Source organism: Camellia sinensis, chromosome 7 (assembly GCF_055761805.1).
Source record: "Camellia sinensis isolate YWXY chromosome 7, ASM5576180v1, whole genome shotgun sequence".
Taxonomy (NCBI): Eukaryota; Viridiplantae; Streptophyta; class Magnoliopsida; order Ericales; family Theaceae; genus Camellia; species Camellia sinensis.
The window spans coordinates 69,365,223-69,388,034 of NC_138967.1; the positions used below are offsets into that span (position 1 = coordinate 69,365,223).

Genomic DNA, 22,812 nt, shown 5'->3' on the forward strand with positions numbered 1-22,812 from the left:
AAGAAAAAAGGGGTTTTTAAACCCCAAGCCTTGTGGGAGCTCCAATTTCTCAATCTTAATTTTCTAAATTTTTGATTTAAAAAAAAAAACTCAACATTTATTGATTTAGTCAAAATCTCCTGATCAGCATTTATTAACTTTTTTCAATCCACAGGCGCATATATTGATTTGGTCAAAATCCTTTACTAGCATTTAAAATCCCATCATACAAATAATTATAGATACAACCCGTGCATAGTTACTGCAGTAGTTTTTTTAATTTCTCCTGTACACTATGGTTATTGATAAAATTGTTAAATTATTTTCATAAAAAATCTTAAAAAACATAATTTATATATTAAAAAAAATTAAAACAAATATAAATATCTATAATTATTCCATACATAGTACGAGTGATAGGCTAGTAAAAAGTTAAAAAATTATCTAAAACCTACATATTTTTTATCACTTTTTTTTAATAAAAAGTCAAAAAAATTACCCTTTATCGCACGTCCCAAACAACCCCTGAATGTATCAATGATGGTTGTCCCTTCACTCTCTATCTCTTTCGCACTCTCTGTTCTCAACTTGAACAGAACGAAAAAACCCACCCTCTTCATCGACAACTTCTTCTTCTCACCCTTTGCGTCACCTCCTTTTCATCGACACCACCCTCTTCGCTACCTCCTCCTCCTCCTTCTCCTTCTCCTTCTCCTTCTCCTTCGTCACTTTCCTCTTCATCAACCCTTCGATTTCAACTCACAAGGTAATATTTCAATTTGTTTACAACCCTTCTCGATTTCAATATTGTTGTTTTGGTCGCTGTTGTTGATTATGTTGTTTTTTTTATCCCTTTCTCTGCTCTTGCCTTCATCCGTTACAACCCTTCTCGATTTCAGTATTGCAGAATTAAACCTATTAAACCTACTCGCAAATTGTCAATTTCCTCCTTCCGATTTCAGTATTGCAGTTAAACCTATTTGAAATTAAACCTATTTTCCTTAACCTGTTGGTATGATGATGTTGACAGTGGAATGAAAACCTATTAAACCTACTCGCAAATTGTCAATTTCCTCATTCCGATTTCAGTATTGCAGTTAAATCTATTTTCCTTAACCTTTTGGTATGATGATGTTGAGAGTGGAATGAACAAGAGCCTAATTATAAAGGCATTGCAGTTTATTCATTGTCCTGTGAAGTAATATTGTCATTGTGCTTGTTTTTTGTTGTTTTATTTTATTTAAATTTCCTTAACTTTTTTTGATCACTATTGCATTTTGAAAATATTTATGATTTGTTTAAGAGAAATAATGAGAAAGAGAGATAATGGGGATGATGTGATTTGTTTAAAGGCTGAAAAAGCCCACCTTAGTGACAAAGATAACTAATCGAACCTGTATTTATATTTTCACCTCAAATTTTAGCAACAAATTTGATAAGTTACATTTTAACTTAATAATTTCATACTCAATTATATTTTAATCTTATTATTAATTATATCGTGCCTTTAGACACAGGCATACACTAGAAATTAACCAAGTTATGATCTATCAAATAGTTCAATTGCTCATCCAATCAAATAATTTTTGTTTGTATATATTTTTATTTAATTTTTTGTTGAATTGGTCGAACGGTTGCTTGGGATAAATTTGTTTAAGTGTTTATTTATGTAATGGTCTAAAAAGCACGGGTGCTCCAAAAATAGTGCCGTACACGTACCAGGTGCGGGTATGCGTACCGGTACGGCTGCATGCATACCGGGTACGACAAAAAGGAGTCCGATACGTTTGGTTCAATCGGGTACGACTTGGGTACGGCGGCATGGGTACGCCTTTGGTGCTTTTTGGGTACGTTGGGGCAGAAATCAAATTTTCAGGAGAATTGAGGCGGTGCTGGAGCAATATTAAGAAAAATTTCAAAAAAAAGAAAAAAAAGAAAAAAAAGGAATATACACGAATGATGTTTGTTTTTCCCTAATCTCATCACTTTTGCCCTAATCTCATCACTTCAGCAACACAGCAGCAAGAGGCGACACAGCAGCAAAGAGGCGACGGCGACCCATCCATTCCCTTCGAAGGCCTCCAGCGACGGCGACGCAAGGAGTTCCGGTGAGTGCTCTTCGTCTTCATCTTCATCTTCTTCTTCTTCGTATTCATCTTCTTCTTCGCCGCCTTCTTCTTTGTTACATCTTCCACCCTCGTCTTCTTCGTTTCTTCATCTTCATCTCATATATTTTTTGTTTTGTAGAGATCAGCAAGCATCTGGTTTTGTCCCTTGTTGCATCTCTTCGTCTTCCCTTCAGTGAGAAACTGGTCAGAATTTTTGGGTGCCCCTGCATACCAAACAGCAAGCAATTGGTCAGATTTTGTTTCTTCATCTCCTTGTTTCTTCATCTCTTTGTCTTCATCTTTATTTTTTTTGTTTTTTTTCTTGTTTCTTGTTTCTTCTTCAGAGAGGTAGAACAAAAAAAAAAAATTAGAGAGGTAGAACCAAGTTATTCAATCATATTTAGAACAAAAACATTAATAAATTAAAACGAAAAAATTAATAATCAATCATACTTACATAATGTTAATAATCAAAAAAATTAATTAGAACAAAATTATTCTTTAACAGAAGAATGTTAATTTTTCCTTTGGTGTTGGTTATGTTGAATTGAAATATATTAATATTTGCCTTTTAGTTTTATAGTTCTCTTTTTAGTTTTGATAGTTAATTTTAATTTGTAGGTTGGATCTTTTAACCATAAGTATAAAAAATTAAAAAAAATAAAAAATATTAGCGTACCGTAGCCGTACCCGTATCATACTTTTTTGGGGTTTTGCCGTATCGGCGTACCTGCACTCGTACCCGTACCATACTCGTACCCGCACCCGTACCCGTGTTTCCTAGGTAATGGTTATTGATACTTTGAATAAAGGTAGTAGACTTTCATCTCTGTTATTGCTAATGCAGTTTGTTAATGTGAAAAGATGTGCAAAATAATATTTTTCGTACATAGATTCTTTCTTTTCTTCCCACAACCATTAATTTCCTTAAGTATTGTCTTCTTTACTAACTCTGTTTCGATGTTTTGTTTTTGTTTGTCATAGGTCCTCAATTCTCCATTTTAACGTAGAAGTAAAGCTATACCTCCTCCGCCCCTTCCTCCCTAGCGGTTGCATTAGCATGTGTGTTTTTTATTTATTTGCTTTTAATTAATAGTAGGGCACTGGTGGGTGTGCTTTTTTTTATCTATTTATTTTAATTGATAGTAGGATACTTGCGGGTGTACTAGCAGGGCACTAGCTAGTGTGTTATTTTATTTATTTGTTTCATTTTAATTGATAGTAGGGTACTTGCTTCTATGTTTTTGAATTTATTTGCTTTGAATTGATAGTAGGGCATTGGCGAGTGTGCTTATTTATTTATTTTCTTTGAATTGATAGTAAGATATTTGCTTTGAATTGATAGTAGGATACTTGCGGGTGTGCTGTATTTTTTTTGTTTTTTTGTTTTTTAATTAATAGCAAGGGACTGGCGGGTGTGTTATTTTATTTGATAGTAGAGTACTTACTTCTGTGTTTTTGAATTTATTTGCTTTTAATTAATAGCAAGGCACTGGCGGGTGTGCTTATTTGTTTGTTTGATTTTAATTTATAGCAGGGCACTGGTGGGTGTGTTTTTTTATTTATTTATTTAATTTTAATTGATAGTAGGGTACTTACAGGTGTGCTTTTTATTATTTGCGTATAATTGATAGTAGAGCACTGGCTAGTGTGCTTATTTGTTTATTTTCTTGTAAGAATTAATAATTGATAGCACAGTATTGGCAAACTTAAGCCTCGTTTGGAAATAGGCTTTTTTAGTAACTTTTTGGCTAAAATATGATGTAAAAAAAATTAGTATGTTTGGGATGACTTTTTGGTTTTTTACGAAAAGATGTGCAAAAAGTAGAGAGAAGAGAATCTTTGACTTTTTGGTATGAGTTGTTGGCTTATTGATTTTTTTAGTAACTTTTTGACTTTTTGGCTAAAAGGGGCACTTGCCAAACGAGGCCTTAATAGAATGCATTAAAATAAGAGGATTTCAGATCAAGAACAATAACGCAATTAGTAATAACCTCAACGGCAGTAGCAGATGCATTAAAATTGGCGCCAAGTAGTTTTCCAAGGAAACTAATGTTGATGAAGGAAAAAGTTCACTGCCGCCATTTTACCTTCTACCTCGGAGCCGTGTAGATTAGAGAGAGAGAAGGCAAAGATTGAGCAGTGCTGTCGTGGTAGTGAGTATTCTGGGATAAACTTCCAGAGAGAGGAAGAGTCGCTCGCTGCAAACCTATAAAAATATAATGGATTGCAAATGTTAAGTTGTAGTTTAGAAGCAAATACCTATTTAAAAAATTCAACGTCATTTCCCTTTTCAAAAATCAGATTCAAAGTATAAATAAAATAAAAAAGAAGAGGAAAAAATCAAGTGAAAGAGGAGAGAGGCAAAAGAGGAGGGCGAGAAGATAGTCTGTGGTTGAGAGAATAGAGGACAACAAGAGATGAGGAGAGGTGGTCGGTAGGTAGTAGGTGAGTGGCGGTGTCGTCGTGAGAGGAGAGGTAGAGAGAGAGAAGAGTGTATGAAAGAGGGAGGATTTGGGCAGAGATGAAAGTGGGGAGAGTAAGAGCATTTGGGCGGGAAAAGAATTGATCTCACCCGTTTATTTTTGTTTGGGAAGATCTATACCGTTAATATCAAATGTATCTATGATATATTTTATACATTTTCAAAAACTGTCGTGTCTTATTATATTAGCACGGTGTAATAAATCTTATTATGTTATCTTTTCTATATAATAAAGCAGGAGGGTTTTTGAGAATGTGTCAAAATGTTTTAGAGATACATTTTGTTTCAAGGGTTGAGATTAATTCCCAAATTCATTAAGGGTCAAGATTTCTTTAATTCTCACTCATCCACCTTCTTCCCCCCTTCCCTTTTTTTCACTCATGCAATCTCTCTCTCTCCCCTGTCCACCTTCCTTCCTCTTTCCTTTTTATATTTTTATTTTTTATTTTCCCCCTTTTTATTTCCCTTCCTATTTCTTTTTTTCTTTATTTTTTTTTCTCCTTTTTTCTCACTTATTTTATTTATACCTTGCCTTTAGGCACGGACATGTATTGGTTTAGATATAAAATTAATATTATTAAAGAAAAGAAGGGTTGAATTGATTTTTGTACCATAGTTTGGGAGATATTAACAACACTTTTGGCTCTTCTTGCTCTTTTTTTTTTTTTTTTTTTTTTTTTCAAGTCTATCTTTTCGTTTCTCTTTTGCACAGCAACTATTCTCAGCGGCGAGTTCAGATCATCTGTGGCGGTTCCTGTGGTGTCATTTTGACCCTTGTTTTTTTGTTTTTTTCCAGACTCTTTTATTTTCTCTTGTTTGTGAACCCTAACCCGTCTTTTAGAGAGACAAACAGAGAAGGCGACGCGGGCGGTCGTCGTGACTCAGGCAGTGAGGCGAGGGGAGGCGGCGACGAGGTCCCTTTCATCTACATATATATATGATTTCTTGCCATGGTTTGATTTGTTGTTGATTTGTTAAATGGGTTTGATAAGTGGTTTGATTTATTGAGTTTTATGGGTTTGATGATTTAGGGGTTGTTGTGGATTTGGCCTCAAATGTGCCCCCAAAACTGTAGTTGTCATTTTTCTCTTGCTTTATTAGTCAAAATCTCAATACCCCAAACTACTTTAGTCTCTTTCAAAGGAATGGGGGCCTCATCTATTTATGTCTGCTTTTGGCCATCTTCACCAAATGGGTTTGATCAATTTTGAATTCTCTCTAGTTAACAGCTTTAGGTTAGTCTCTTGTATTCATTTGCTCAAATGGGTCTTGGTCCTCTATTTGGTTGCTCAGTAAACTGCTTAAAAGATGGGATTTTGAATCTTCCATTCACTTGTATACATTCTTGATCTTGAGATTATCATATAACATTGTACATTTTTTTTATTTATTTATTTGTTGTCTCTGTTACAATTCTTGGCAACCAAATGGGGGATTTTATGAAATGTTACATCTTTTGATGTTTATATGTGAATTCTGTGAGTGTGTTGGGGAAGATTTCGACAAATGTGACTTTTGAAAATCCAGTGTTTAGTTTATTAAAATCATTAATTATTATTTTCTTCTTTGGGTTTGTTGCAGATGTATGGACTAACAATTCTTTCTTTCTTTCTCTTCTGAGTTTTCTGCTACATTTTCTGATTTGTGTTAAAGTCCTCCCATTGGCTTAACAAGTGAATCTTAGCAGTAGCTAGTAACTCCCATTGGCTTAACAAGTGCTACAATAGTATATTAGTAGAAATCAAAAGAATGAAGCCTTTATTTTGCTATTGAAACTGTATTGAGTTAATTTTTTTCTAATAATCAAAATGCAGTAAGCATGTAACTTGAAAGTTGAGCTATACCATTTAAACCACTCCCAGAACTACCTAGATGAGTTGCCTTATGAAGGGGAAAAAAAAAATCCTCAACAAATCCTAAATCATCAAACTCATTTAAGAAATCAACAACAAATCTAACTCAAGAAATAATATATATATATATATATATATAACAACAAATGAGAATGATGATGAAAGGGACCTCGTTGTCGCTGCAATCTCGCCTTGCCGCCGTTGCGTCGTCACCAGACTCACCGTCGCCCACCATCCTCTGCGCTTCTCCTTCGCCGTCGCGTCCCTCCGCCTTCTCCTTCATCTTTCTCTCTTCGTTCGTGTTTGTCTCTCTCTCTGTGCATGTTTGTCTCTCTCTCTGTTTGTCAGGTTTAGGTGAGGCAATAGTGGAACAAAACAAAACAGATTCTAGAGAAGAGAAAAAGGGGGAAACGAAAAATTTAAAAAAAAAACCAACTAAACAAAACGACAACGACATCGTTTTGGCAAGCACCGCAAGCATGACTATCAGAATCTCGATCTGGATCGTAAGATCTTACGATTCTACGATTTCAGTTGGGCCAAACGATCCGGATAACATTAAAATCTTAAATTTAGTAGGATCTTAAAGTCATTACAATCCTAGTCATAAAATGATGTAGAATCGCATACGATCGCGATTCTACTTCGATCCCAATCCTACCAATTTTTTTTGTTACTATTTATTTCTTATATATATGCGTATATCTCTATAAAAAATTTGACTATAAACTCATTTTTCAAATGTCTTCTATAATTTATGTTAACATAGAATATACATTATATCAAATTTATCAATTTTCTTTAATCTTTTTAAAATAATGTAACAAAGTTTATCATTATCGATAATTTTTCATTTTATTTTGCAGTAAAAGTAGGATCTTACGATTCTCGATCTGATTTTACGATTCGATTTTACGATCCAATCCGATCCATTAGTCCCTCCCAACGATCCTACCTGGGATCTCGATTTTAACCACCTTGACCGCAGGAACCATGGCAGGAAACCATGGCAGAGGATTTGTACTCCTCAGCGGCAAGGCAACACCTGAGAGGATTAAGGTAAGCTTCCTTGGTTCCTTTTTCTATTTGAGTCTTCTCATCTTCAAATCTCTCGATTCTTCATCTTTTTTTTTTAATCTTATTTTTTTATATCTATATAGATCGAATTTGCTTCATTGCAGCCCTTTACTCTTCTTTATTGGTTATTTTCGAATAATTCCTAACTAACCAACCCTTTGAATTTGCCCTCTTTTGCTTCTAACTAATAAAATAACAATCGTAATTGCATAAAATAAAAGGGCAAATTATGATCCGGTACTACTTGTATTTTGGTCATTGTGTTGATGTCATAATCCCAATTGGCTCAATTTTGACCTTGCACTTGTGACTCTCTTAATTTAGTCGAATTAGTTACAATTGTTAGCATTTTTTAATGAAAAATACGCATATATTAGGGTCAAAATTATAAACTTGCTGAATTTAGTGAGTACCCTCAACCAATTCAGTGATAATTTTTCGTCAACCAATTTAGTGATAGTTACAATTGTTAGCATTTTTTAATGAAAAATGCACACATAATATGGTCAAAATTATAAGCTTGCTCAATTTAGTGAGTACCTTCAACCAATTCAGCGATTATTTTTCCTTCAAAACACTAACAATGTTACCAATTGGATCAAATTGACATAAAATCTAAAGTTAAGGATCAAAATTGAGCCAACTGAAAGTGTACAGACCAAAATGACACGAGGCAAAATGTAAGGACTACCAGTGTAATTTGTCTTAAAATAAAATAAAACTAATAAATTTTAAATATAAGAAGACTGGAAAAAAGAAACAATTAGATATTCGGGCTCATAATATGGTGTATTTATTTCATTACTACTTTAATAATCTTGATGTTTTTGTAATTATTATTTTGGTTAATTAATTTTCATACCTATTTATAGTAATTTTATATGTTATATACTTGAATTGAAAGATTTTCACAAATCATTATAAAAAAATAAAAAATTTATCGGCATTTCCTGTAACGGACCTGTACCAGTATACATAATTGCATCCGTGAGTCATAGGTTCAGCCCTTCCAACCTTCCTGTAGTGTGAAAGTTGGCTATTTCCATTGTACGATTATAAATCTGCTCAAAAATCTTTTCAAGTAAGATAGCCCAAGTTGAAGCTGAATGATTTCCTTTTTTCGTTTTCTTCACAACTCCATGGGTTCCATCCTGCTGCTGGTTGTCAGTAAGACTGAAAAATCCCTCTGCCCATATGATTCAATTGCTAACTGACAAAGTAACATCAGAGAATTAACAAGGTGCTGAACTGGTTCACAAACATCTACAACCTCAACAAATGTTGGGGTAGGAAATTCAACCTTTGGCTCCAAAAATTGAGAAGCTATAATCATAGGCTTGTTGAGCTGCCTGCAAACATGAGTAATTTTCTTCTCTTGTACTGTTGGTATCTGCTGAATTCAAGTTTCAACCCCAAGAAAACTTCATGCCACCATTATTCTATCAGTGACCTCTATAATTTCTTCCAATTTTTCGGAGAGACTCCACACTCTTTATGTTTACTAGAAGTCTTATAGACTCAGTTATTTCAGTTGAGAGATAGTTCTTTGAATCGATAGCATCAACATCTTTTACAATTGACAAAGGAGATACAATCAACACAACGCAAATCCCAATCTTTTCTATGACTCCAAAACCTGAAATTCTCATATCAATACCTTTGAAAAGCCTTTGTAGTTTTCTTGAACATAAAATGGACAAGAACCCTCGAATTTCTTGCTAGTAAAACCCTCATTGAGAGCCATCCTTTGCTTTGAAAGAGCCCCATGATCATCCACGTGTAACTGACTGCCTTTTGTATTAATCATCATAGGACACAAAACCCTTTTGCTTTGCATTTTAAATAACGTAAGTAATAAAAATAATAATTCAGGGTCTTCACAAAATAGATATGCAATGTTAAATACAATAAATATGAAAAGATGAAAAGATGTGTTGTTGGTTATTTGAAAAATTAAAAGCTTAAAGACAAGAACAAAACAGCTGGTCACATTATGTTTAAACCTCATATGTGAAGTGAAGGCACAAAAACGTCCAAGAGGCACATCTTTAACTATGCCTCATCTTGCCTTTGCTTAAGCCTTAACATGTAATAGAAACAAATTGCCTGGGTGGAGCCTTATTAGAGCTCACTAGACCTTTGATGCTATCTAGGTCAACTTTAAACCATTTAATTGGAATTAGTGGCTAAATGGCTTGTTCGTCTGTTTTAAACTTTTATTCACTTCAATTTATGCTCTTTGAAACCAATTTTCACTACACTTTTCTTTTCAATATTTTGTTTATCACTGAACATTGTGTTACCCATGCCGGTTTAGCCAAAGTAGTGTAAAGATTTGGAATTAACCCAAAATCCCAAGCTTGATGCCTACACTGGACAACCACAAATACATGTGGTATGCGAACCACCCTATGCTTGGCCTTAACCCAAAGGTGGTAGTATACCTGAAAAGAAGAGAGGCCGCGATAGGGATAGTTGACAATCAAAATTCATGCATGTCATGCATGTCAATTCTTGAATTACTTTGAGATTGTCCTTAGTATGACTTGGGGACTCTATCTAATTGCTCTTGTGTACAGATGGATCGCAGCTTTGCTGATGAATTGTATTCAGAAACCTTAAGGCTTTCAAATGGAGAACTGGGTCCCATATCCAGTGCCAATGATGAGCAGAATGGCTCTTATGGTATAAATTTCAGATTATGCTTGTTGCTTTTCATAATGGAATTGGAGTTTGTGCAGAAACCTACATTGCGTTGTACAAATATCAAATTTGTTTACATTTTTTCTTTTGTGTTTTAGTTTTCTTGATGTCTCTTTTCCATTAGAAGCCATAAATAGGCAATAACCTTGTGATACTTGTTAGTGTTTAGTAACTGCTACTGGGGTAAAATGGGGCATTAACTGGAAACATGAACCCAAGCAAACAATAAAAGAATTGTAGTATATTTTATCAATTGAGCAAGCAACTACCTTAACTTGGTGCATTGTTGTTACTCAATTTTGATTTATGTGAGGGAATGTTAGAAAATGGTTTTTGGCAAATTTTAAGCCAAAATAAAAGTGAAACCCACACATCGTTCTTTGTGGGTCCAAGTGGTGACATGTTCGTTTTTGTGTGGAGATTAAGAATATGTAATTGGTTCTTTTAAACCATGTACGGGTGAATGGGAATTTGACATCAAAGTGAGCCTCATGAACATGGTATATGTTTGGTGGGTTTCCTCTAAGTTGGTGTAATGTGCTTGTTTCACATAGGAAACCTAGAAGAACTTATATGTGTATATAAGTTAGGAGTTTGGCACTTGGGTTTGGGTCCAAAGGTCATCGAAGTTTTGTAAGAAATGGAGTTATAGACTAAAGTGGGTTGGACCCAAAATTAGCACACATACGAGCGCTGCCGCTGCCTCGCCAGAACTGAATCGAGCTAAGCTGGGCACAATTACGGGTTGAGGGTCAACCCCGAGTGTATATATATATTTTTGGTAAAAATTTATTTGAATTTTAAATTCAAATTTATTGGGGAAAATTTTGAAATTCGAATTTGTATTAAATTTTTATGTGAATAGAGGTGTTCCTTTTCTCCTACTTCAGCCAGTCGTTACTTCCCTTCTTCTCTTTGCATTTTCCGGCCACAATTGTTTGTCACCACTTATCGTCCAATCTAAATAAGCACTTCACTGCATATATATAGATAGCTCTTTCGGCTATTTTAGGTGTCAAATTCTGCTCTACTTCATTTCTCTCCTTCCTCCTCCTATGCTTCATGTATAGAGATTCATATTCCGAAGAGAGAAGTGCATACCTAGTTTGGTTTGCCGACTGTCTTCTTGTATTTCATCCTAGGAGATGGACATCCAAGATTCTAAAGCATCGTGGAAGGGACGAAATCTGTCTTAAGGTGAGAGTGTTGAACGCTAGACTCGGTCTGTTCTCCATCTCTATTATCTATAACGATTATGTAAGTTTACTGTTCTATTATTTTATATTCATTTGTTTTAGTTCATTGTATTTGTAGTTTCTGGAATTAAATTCAGTTCGTATAAATCTTGATTTTTGCATTTTGGGTTTTGGTTCCAGTTCTGTTTTGCACACATTCACACAGATAGTGTGCACAGAAGATAGTCCCACAATCTCAAGACAGATCCTTTTAATCTTTGTGTATGTCTTGTTTTCTATTATTCATTTTGGTTCTGGTTTTTAAATCAGAATGGCTACTGAAAAAAGTACTCCAAGTACTTTCATTACGCCTACCCCTGTGCTTCTAATTGTTCCAGCAACGTTTTTGGTAAGACATGGAGAGAAACCAGAAAAATCCAATGGTAGTGACTTTAAACATTGGCAGCAAAAGATGTTCTATCTCACTAACTTGAATTTGGCTAAATTCCTTCATGAAGATGCTCCAAGTTTGAAAGAGTGAAATTGATCGGCAAGTTTTGCCACAGTTGATGCTTGGAAGCATTTGAATTTTTTTTGTTGAACTACAACCTTAATGGGTTTGGACAACACATTGTATAATGTGTGTTAGAATATATAATATATTAGTAGATAGTGAGCCTCCCTTTCGGTGCCTTTAGGTGCTAGTGCTTCACTTTCCATCATGAGCCATCATTGTCCATTGTCTGTAAGGATTGTATTTTCTCTTATATAAGGAGCCCCTCACCATTTGTAATAAACACACTTAACATTTCAATACATCATTCATAATACATACAATTTATTCTCTCTCTATCAATTTATCTAATATGGTATCAGAGCCAGATTAAGAACCTAGTTATTCTGTTTCACCGGCGGGCGGCAGCCTCGCCTTGGCCGCCCGCCGGACCTCTACACATACCCTGACTCCGCTGCTACTAAACCCCTCCTCCCGATAGGGACAGAGGGATCAAGCTTCTTTCTTCTTCCTCAAAACTGGCCCAGCTTTATTCTTCTTCAATCGGAGCCCGCGGCTGCCAAACCCAAAGGCCACCTTGCCTAGTTTGTTTTGTGACTACTGAACGACTCCTGCACATTGGCTGTGACTACTCCAAGTGCTGCCATTTCGGAGCTGACTCTTTCTCTCCAAGACAAACCCAGATTTCAACATATTTCAACATTTTCAGAGAGGCTCTGTTTCACCATCGGTGCTGTACTTCGGCTTAGTGACGCAACTCCTCAGAGATCTAGGCACATCGGAGCTCGATTTCGCCGACCAACGCCGACGCCGACTCGTCTGCGACACCACTACTGCTGCTACGGTTGGCCAGCTCCGACAATAACTCTGCTGCGGTATCACGGTTGTTGCTTGCTTGCGAGCTCGGTTCGAACCTACCCTGCGCGCAACCACCAGCTCGCACGACCTGCGTGCCTTGTGTCCGACATCTGCGACCTCACTGTTGCTACTAGCCGCGACCGACCAGTGCTGGCCACGCCGCCCACTCAACGCGGTGTTGGCCTGCGCACACACCAGATACACGGCAGACCCAACAGACCATTCATACGCACACGGTTTTAGAGAGGGAGACCCAGCACACCCAACGACACACCATCTTTTTCTCCACTCCATGGAAGACATACAGAGGGGCTGAAATCAACATGAACACCGAACACACCATGGAGACACACACGGCATTAGAGCCACGGTCAGACTCTACTCCGAAGCGCTCTCTCTCTCTCTCTCTAGCCCGAGACCAATATATCTCTCTCTCTCTCTCTCTCTCTCTCCTCACGCCCAACACCACTCTGACCAAACACCACTCTCCTCTTCACTTTTCCCCTACCCCACTTTCCTCTTGTTTCAAGGAACAAAACACGGTCTATACCAGTCTCAGTTCCATACACCTCGTGGTGAACAATTTCCCATGAAACTCTGCCCTCAGCAAAGGCTCCTGCCCACATGGTCTTGTTCCCTTTTCTTATCTTCAAAATTCAAAAAAAAAAAAAAAAAAAAAAAAAAATTCATTCACCATTCACAATATCCAGTCAGCATGGTCCCACTCTTTTCAACTTTGTTTTCTTTTCTATATATATACATATTTTTTTATTATTATCATATATTCTATCAATATATCAGTCCACATATTTTAAAATCCCTTTCATCATATCTTCATATTTGTTTAATCAACATCCACCCACCTCCATTTTATTTTTGTTTAAAATATATTTGTTTCATCTGTCATTACCCACTTTCAGTATCATGGCTGGCACCATCATGTGTTGGTTTGAACAAAAACGTGAGTCTCATTACCACTTTATTTATTTTATTTTCTCTTCATTTTTTCTAAAAAAAAAAAAAAAAAAAAAAAAACCAAACACAGCAGCAGAAGAACTGCACACCAAACTCATTTTATTCATGTCGGGGCTCACCCCGCTCACCACTTTCCACCAAAAAAAAAAAAAAAAAAAAAAAAAACACAAACACACAAACCAAATACACAAACAACCACATCCACAGGCGGGATTTTTCTTCTCTACTCTGCCGCCGGTCTCTTCTTCTTGCCTCCGTCCTGGGCAGCCCTTGACGGTGTTGCCTCCGTGTTTCCCACTCCACTGGGCACGATCACTACTCCCTGCTTCTCCACTGCAGCATATGGCGGTCCTCCAAATCGGAACATCATGGTGGCCTTCCGCTTCAGCTCCTTATTTTCCGCCTTTAGCACACTTATCTCTGCTCGCGCATCCTTATACATGCGCTGGAGCAGAGCCAGTTGGGCGTTTAACTGCTGCACCTCATTTGTCCTACTCTAAAGCCGGTGCGACAAGTTTGTGACCGCAGTCATGGTCTCCACGCATGACTTCAAAGTATACTGATTGGCCTCAATATCCGTTTGCACCGCCATTTTTTGCTCCACAGACTGCATCGGAAAGTTCAACGGAGCAAAACCAGAGGTGTTTGGTTGAGGTTCACTGGCCACCGCCCCAGTTATTTCTCTTGTGGACTCGTTCAGTTCTGGAAAGAGCGTGAGCAGACCCCGGGAAGAGGATGCCATGTTCTGGGTAGCTGGACGGGAAGAAGAGGCCATGTTATGGGTTGCTGAGTGTTTCAGAGAAGGGTTGGTTACAGAATGTTTACAGAGTGTTTCAGAATGCCAATGTTCAGAGGTTTCAGACTGGATTGCACAGCCTCCGCCTCAACCTTGGTTTAAATAGCCAGGGCCGATACGCGCATCGCGCGCCACTTGACGCCAGACGACAAAACGTGCGCGCAAGCCAAGGTAGTCACGCGCCTCGCCATCATGTCCGGCACACCTTTTTATGGATTGGGCACGCCTTTTGATGGCACACCTTTTGAAAGATTGGGCACACCTTTTGAGGGTGCGACTTTTTACAACGGTCCGACATGACCACATAAAACTGTCCCGACTTTGATTCCGGTTAGCTTTTCCACCGGTCCGACATGACCCCATAAACTGTCCCGACATTTGATTCCGGTTAGCTTTTCCAACGGTCCGACATGACCCCATAAACTGTCCCGACATTTGATTCCGGTTAGCTTTTCCAACGGTCCGGCATGACCCCGTAAACTGTCCCGACATTGATTCCGGTCAGCTTCTACATCGGTCCGGCATGACCCCGTAAACTGTCCTGCTACCATGGTCCGACACGACCATACCGTGTCTTCACTAACGGTCTGACACGACCATACAGTTCTACTATCCTCTTTTATTTATGTATTAGTTTATTTTCACATTTTGTTCCTTTCCAAACTCAAGTCGGTTTGTACCTATCCTCCTTGAGTTTGAGGGGGGCTGTTAGAATATATAATATATTAGTAGATAGTGAGCCTCCCTTTCGGTGCCTTTAGGTGCTAGTGCTTCACTTTCCATCACGAGCCATCATTGTCCATTGTCTGTAAGGATTGTATTTTCTCTTATATAAGGAGCCCCTCACCATTTGTAATAAACACACTTAACATTTCAATACATCATTCATAATACATACAATTTATTCTCTCTCTATCAATTTATCTAATAATGTGTATAGTCCTAAGAAAATTGCCAAGAAATTATGGGAATTTCTGAATAAGAAACATAAAATAGAAGATGCCGAAATGGAGAATTTCATTGTCGGTAGATTCCTAGATTTTCAAATGGTGGATTCCAAGACCGTGATAAGTCAGGTCCAAGAACTTCAAGTTATTCTCCATGACATACATAGTGAGGGAAAATGCCCCTAAGTGAATCTTTTCGAGTGGTAGCATTCATTGAAAAGCTATCACCTTCTTCGAAATAATTGAAGAATTATCTGAAACATAAATGCAAGGAGATGAATCTTGAAGACCTGATAGTGTTGTTGAGGATTGAGGAAGATAACTGTAATTCTGAATTGAAAACGGGAAGTAACTGCTTGGAAACTAAAGCCAATGTATTGGAAAAGTCACGCAAATTCGACGGTAAAAAAATGGAAGCACGCTGGAGAGGGTCCTCAACGAGGTGGTAAAAGTGGCATTACCAAAAAGTTCATAGGGAAATGCTACAACTATGGCAAGATAGGACATCATGCCAAAGATTTCCGGAACCCATGAAAGGCCAAGGGAGTTCAAACAAGAAGATTGCGAATCAAAGCCAATATGACTGAAGTTGACAACATCTCCACTGGCGTCAATGAGAATAGTTTCTCTACTGTAGTGTCTAAAGCTACCTTGGTGGGGATCCTAAAGAATGGTGGGTGGACATTGGAGCTACGCACCATTTTTACTCAGACAGGAAGATGTTCGCATCTTACCAGACAGTGGATAGTGGAGAACAACTTTTCATGGGGAAATCCGCAACTTCTAAAGTTGAAGCACAAGGAAAATTATCCACCAAAAAAAAATGGACAAGGAAAATTGATCTTGAATATGATTTCGGGCAAGGACCTCACCCTAAAAATGTGCTGCATGAGCCAACATCCACAAGAACCTTGTGTTAGGATCATTGTTGAGCAAGAATGGATTTACGCTTCTTTTCGAGTCTAACAAATTTGTACTCACCAAGAGTGGGATATATCATATGTAGGGCAAGTTATCTGTGTGATGGGCTTTTGAAGCTCAATGTAATGACTATTGTACCCAAAGTTGCTATTAATAATAATATTGCATCTTCCATTTACTTGCTTGAGCCTCTTTATAGCATGATAGGTTAGGACTTGTAAATTTTGACTCTTTACATTGACTAATTAATCTTCAATGTTTGCCAAAGTTTGAGATTGATCCTATGTATGGAAGCTAAACTAGCTAAGGCTCCATTTAACTCAATTGAAAGAAGTATTGAACCTCTAGAATTGATTCATACTACTGTATGCGATCTTAAGTTTGTTCAAACTATTAAGAAGACAAAAAGTACCATCACTTTCATCGATGATTGCAGTAGGTCTTGTTATTAGTTAGAAGCGAAGATAAGGCCTTAGAAATGTTTAAGCTCTACAAAACTGAGGTTGAAAATTAACTTGGCAAAACAATAAAGATAGTAAGAAGTGACAGAGTTGGTGAATATGATGTACCACTGGAAGCATTTTTGTTTTCAACATGGTATTATTCACCAAACTCCCGCACCTTATTCTTCTCAACAAAGTGGAGTTGTTTAAATAAAGAATAGAACTCTTAAAGAAATGATGAAAGCTATGTTGAGAAGTTTAGGTTTACCTCAGAGCTTGTGGGGCTAGGCAGTGTTGTTTGCAAATTATATGCTTTATAGGATACCCCACAAATAAACTAGTAGAACACCCTATGTGTTGTAAAAAGGTCGGCAACCTTTCTACAGATATTTATAAGTATGGGGATTTCTGGCCAAAGTAGCGGTCCTTAGTCCTAAAAAGACTAAGATAGGATCCAAAAGTGTTGATTGTGTATTCATCGGCTATGCAAATAATAGTAGTGTATATAGATTTCTGATTCATAAATTTGAAAATCCTAATATGCATGAGTCAAGGAATCATGCATCCGTTTTGAAAATGTCTTTCCTTGCAAGAAAGGAGAAGAGTCAAGTTCTCTCAAAAGAACTTGTGATACTACTATTTGTAGTAATCAAGACCAAGAGACTGGTAACAATCTAGAGCAAGAGACTAGTAGCAGTCAAGACTAAGGGAAGTAGGATGAGGATAAATCTAGATGCAGTAAAAGGGCGAGAATGTCAAAATCTTTTGGTTCCAGTTTTGTTTTGCACACATTCACACACAATGTACACACAAGATTGTCCAACAGTGGGTGGGGTTGGGGGCCCAAGTAAGGGTGGCCAAAGGTGGGGGGTGGGGGGTTGCTAGAGGAGAAAAGTCCCGCGGGGGGGGGGGGGGGGGGGGGGGGGTTCCAAAGAAAGGGAAAAGTTGCGATTATGGTGGGTGCTCAAAGAAAAAAGAGTAGTGGGATCCAAAGAAGTGGGCGGTCCTAAGTAATTAGGTAGGGGCATTTAGCAGCTCCCTATTTTATCTTTTTGTTTTTATTTTCAAAAAATGTCCTTACGAAAACGAATAAGTCACAATCTGTTGAACTGCTTTTTATCCCTCAAGATAAAGCCAATAATAAAAACGACGCCCAATTAGTACACATTAATGTGTGTTTGAAAGGGAAAATATTGTGTACACACTTAACTTTTGGCATAGTGCACAAAGTGGTTACCCCGAGACTTGAACCCATAATCTCAAGGTTATTAGGTCAAGATTTTACCATTGAACCAATGGGTAGTTATACCCATTTTGAAAACGGACTTCTCAGTTATTTCCTACACTTTTTCTCACTTTTTTACTTTGTGAGTGCCATCCCTCTATTATAAAATATATGCCTACTGAAACTTTTTACTGAAACTTACTACTTACAGATAAAATTTCTTTTCCATTGATATGTAGGGCGACTGACTTCTTACTAAAATATATATTCAGTGTCTTACATGTCCTCTTATAAAATGTACAAGATCTAAAACTATATTACGGGTAGATTTATTAAGGCTATGTTTTGTTTATGGATTTGGGTAAGGATTTGGAAATGGAAATGGAAATGGAAAGGGAAAGGAAAAAAGTGTGTGAAAAATGTGTGAAATGTAGCTATATTTCATTAACATTTCACTTACTTTTTCTCTTTCCCTTTTCAAATCCCTACCCAAATCCATGAATCAAACACAAGTTAAGGAGTGCACAGTGAAAAACCCTTGAATAGAAATGAATATATCTGGCTTCTATCATATTTGACTATTTAAAGGTCTCATGTTTCCTTATTGTTCTTCTTGCATTTTGTTGTGTTTAGTGCATCTATTGAATGCTTGTGCTGTACTCCTAAGTATCTCTTGGTTGACTGAGGTTTTTAATTGTAACCAAATAAAAGCTTGGGCTTAGTTTAGTAGAGCCTTGGTCAAACTCATTTATTACATAAAGTACTGTTAAAATCCACCTACTCTCCACCTACTTCACCCACTTAAACCTACTCCACTAAACCTAACCCACTACACCACTACCACCTCACCTACTCCACTAAACCTAACCCACTACACCACTACCACCTCCACTTCACCTACTCCTTACCTACACACTCACCCTCTTCTATATATAGAAATCATGAATCATTGTAATTGATATCAATAAACATCAATCAATAATACATAAATTTTTAAATTTTTACAAGTACCAAACTCAATCTTGATTTATGAGCTCATTTACTTACTAAGCTGAGCTTGAGCAACATTGAGCTCAGCCCCAGTCGGCTTCATTTGGTCATAGAGGAAGGGTGTATGACGCTTTTGTTTGCGTGTATGATGTTTTTCTTTGTTTTTCGGCCCCATCCATATGCAAATTTAGTTAAGTTTATTGAAATTACTAATTATGCTTTTATAGACTTTTAACTCGATGTTTTTGTATACCTTTTTCTTGGGGAAACACTGAACTGTTGAACTTTTATATGTTGAGAGATAGAGAAGGAGAAAGAGCAATAAAGAGGAAAGGGGCAGTTCTTCTTCTTTGTTGAGTAACACTGCTATAATGTTCTATTTTAGTAGGTGTTAATCTAATTATTCAAAAGCATACACCTCCTCCTTTCTTTTCTGCTTATTTCCCCCTTTTCCTTCTAGTTCTTTGATAATTGGATATTAATTGTATCCTTTTCTTTTTAACCAGATGTAAGGATGAGTTTTCAAATTTTCTTTTAATTAGGTTGTTGCTAATGATGAGGGAATTAGTATTTCTTTAACATTCCATCCTTGCACATTAATTTGGCTACTAAGTATTGACTTAGGCTGTCAGAGTTTTTGCAAGGATTGCAAATGAGTTCATTTAGAGCCAATTGCAAGCTATGTGAAAAGATCAATAGCTTTGGCAATATTGACTTCCGGTTGAATGAGTTTTTTTTTTTTTAGTGAGCAAATTCACCAAAGAACCCAACTTTTCACTTAAAGTTGCTGCCTGTAGTTGTCCATTTGAAAATTGTGACTAGGAATTATGTAAATGTTGCCAAACATGAATTTTCCTTAATCTTCAAGCAAGGAGACAGACTAAATTTTTTTTTTTTGGTTTTTGGTTTCAGATCATGAGTTGGATCAATTGTCACATGATGATGGATCCTTATGGGGGAGTTCTCCTGAAGAACATGACAGTCTATCTGATTTGGATAGGGAGTGGAAAAGAAGGCATGACCAATTCCATACAGTATCCTTCCAAATTAAAGCTATTTACTTGTCCACGTTCGTATATATCTCTTTTTGTTTTTTAGGGCAAAATCCACTTTACTCCTGAAGTATGGTCTGGTAGCACTTTACCCCATTCTCTTTTAGAAATAGCCTGTTTAGTGAAGAAGAAAATTTCTGTAGTAAAAGTCAAGTCAATGTGTAAAGTCATGTTTACTCTTTTCTGCATCTTCTACTTCAAACTCCAACCCAAACCCTAACTGTACTACTCCCACTACACCCCCAACCCCTCCAGCCACCACCACCACCTCCACCACTTCCCTGCCACTGCCTCCTTCCCACCCCACCTTCCCAACTCCTCTGGCCACTATACCTCTCTTCCTCCAATTAATATATTGGAAATCAAAACGTTTCTAAAAGCTTACCGTAGTGACAATAATTAATACAATCCCCATGACAATATCATTAGAATTTGCATATACAAACGTAGCTTTTGGTCTGAACTCTTGATTTAAATAATGAAGCACAAGCACATCTCTTAGTTTTTTATTGTAACCTTGAATAAATGTCTTCACCTCGGCTAAACATTTATGCTAGATGGAGGGCATGAACACCTCATTGAATGTTCTCAACTTAGTCACATTTGATTTCAGATTCATCCCCTACCAGTGTATGTATACAAATATCTATATGTATATATATTGTTTATATATTTATAATTAAAGGTGTAAATAATTAGAAATTATGTTAAAATGTTAGAAATTAGATTATAAAATTAAGGGTAATTGGATATGAAGCATGAATACTTCGAAAATAGTATTGTTCAAGTACCACATATGTACCACTATGAGTATGCGTACCCGGTATGAGAAATATGTATCCGGTACTCGAAAGATTTTGGGTACAGCTTTGGTATGGCATGGATATGGGATGGGTACAGCATGGGTATGACTCGAGTACAGGAGATGGGTACATTACAGTTACTTTTGTGGGTATGCCTGGGCATAAATGTAAGGCTACCGGGTCATATCACAAGGGGTAAAAAAGATTTTGCCCCCTTTTTTTTTTTTCATTCCATGAGATTTTTGCAACTCTTGATCACATTTTAGATTGGATACCGTGATGGCGTCACAGCAGGAAAAGAAGCTTCTGCACAGGAGGGTTTCAACCTGGGCTTTAAGGAATCAGTACTCGCTGGATACAACTGGGGCCTTGTTAGGGGTGTTACTAGGTAAAAAGCAGTTATAATTTAACGATCTCTAACATGCAGATTTAAATCTGTATTTATGTGATCTCTTTTCATTCATGTTTATTTATTTTTTATTTTTGGGTTTTAATATTGTGTTTTTAAAATGGCCTTCTGATTTTGTCTGCAATCCCGATGAAGTGCACTGACTTTACTTCCAGACGGATTGAGGGAGAAGTTGGTTGAGACACAAGAAGAGAAAGACAAGTTCCAGTCTTTGTATGAATCTGTGCATTCTCTTTCAACAATAGATGCACTCAAGTTATTTCATGATATCTCAAAAAGGTCAGTGGAACAGATTGACAGTAATGAAGCCAGTTCCAATGTCGATCAAAGTTCCAACATTCTGCAAAATTACTCCGGGGAGCTTAAATCACTTGTTCTCAAGTGTCCTGCAATTGAAGTGAATTTAGTGTTAGATCACTAGGTGGGCTTCTCAACTTTTCCTTCTTGTCAGATAGTTCATATTTGTGGCAACAGCTATTGCAAAATTCAAGTCTACGAGCAAGCAATGTAATGTAATACAGTTCGTCATTCAATATCCTTACCATATATGTAATTCTAATTTACTGTCCTGGCTTGAAATTCTTTGTGCCTAAAGCCGTATCAATTAATACAATAGATGTTGATTTTTTGCTAAATTTTTATTTTTAATTTTTCTAGTGACAAGGGTAGATACTGTAGATGATGAACCTTCAGGATGAACATAATTCATCATGTTTTAATTGTCTTAAGGTCAAGATGGTGGTTTAATTGTGATACATGTGTCAATTAAACCATACGTTGTAATTAAATTACGTGTCAATTAGACCATACATTGTAATTACCTAAATGGTCAGCATCAGCTACAAGCTTGAATGGGTCTTGAATGAGTAAAAGTTGCTGATTGCTTCAGATGAGATTCATATTTGAGTATTGGTATGTGTCATGACTTGCACCCGCCCTTATAAATTAAGGTCATAACATGTCAGTAATCAAGAGATTACATATGGCCTCAAATCTGATTAAACATATTCCATCAGAGTCAAGGGGTCAAAAGGGAAGCAAACTTAAAATTTGTTCATAGAACTGTGCTTAGATCTGTGCTTAGATGGCACATCAAACATTTCACATATATTTGTTAATAATCCACATCAAAAGGAAGTAAACATATAAGTTTTACACAACAGAATCATTGAAGTCATAGTCAGCCAAACCAAAAGTTTATGTACATAGTGATCTAACATTTTCACCAAAGTAGCAAATGAAAGACAAAAGAAACAAACAAGTCTCGTGCGTGAGATGTTTAGGCTGACTCCACAAAACCTTGACTTTTCTCACATAACTTCACCGAGGCTGGGTTTGAACATCTCTTTGTTCACCTGCATACACATGAATGAGAGTGAGCGAAAGTCCAGTGAATAATATCAAATAGTGAAAGTACAAGAATGAAATTCGAAACAGATATACATACATCAAACGACCTTGGGCCCATTTATGGTTCTATCTAGTACATTAGGTGACTT

General features: G+C 36.9%; 1 protein-coding gene across 13 annotated transcripts; it reads left to right on the forward strand.

The window, feature by feature from the left end:
* Positions 1-488: 488 nt before the first annotated feature.
* Positions 489-21,948, forward strand: LOC114312120 (uncharacterized). 13 transcript variants are annotated; one of them, XM_082878161.1, is made up of 9 exons: positions 497-745; positions 1,991-2,087; positions 2,227-2,336; positions 3,072-3,149; positions 5,369-5,486; positions 10,082-10,187; positions 19,962-20,083; positions 21,171-21,292; positions 21,449-21,948. In XM_082878161.1, the coding sequence occupies exons 6-9, from the start codon at positions 10,082-10,084 to the stop codon at positions 21,732-21,734; spliced, it is 636 nt and encodes a 211-aa protein (XP_082734287.1). In that variant the 5' UTR covers positions 497-745; positions 1,991-2,087; positions 2,227-2,336; positions 3,072-3,149; positions 5,369-5,486; the 3' UTR covers positions 21,735-21,948. The 13 variants fall into 13 exon arrangements, with proteins under 13 accessions (XP_028114122.2, XP_028114120.2, XP_028114123.2 ...); XM_082878162.1 differs by lacking the exon at positions 5,369-5,486 and adding an exon at positions 2,709-2,871 and having other exon boundaries at positions 511-745; XM_082878156.1 differs by lacking the exon at positions 5,369-5,486 and adding an exon at positions 7,292-7,484 and having other exon boundaries at positions 513-745.
* Positions 21,949-22,812: the final 864 nt, after the last annotated feature.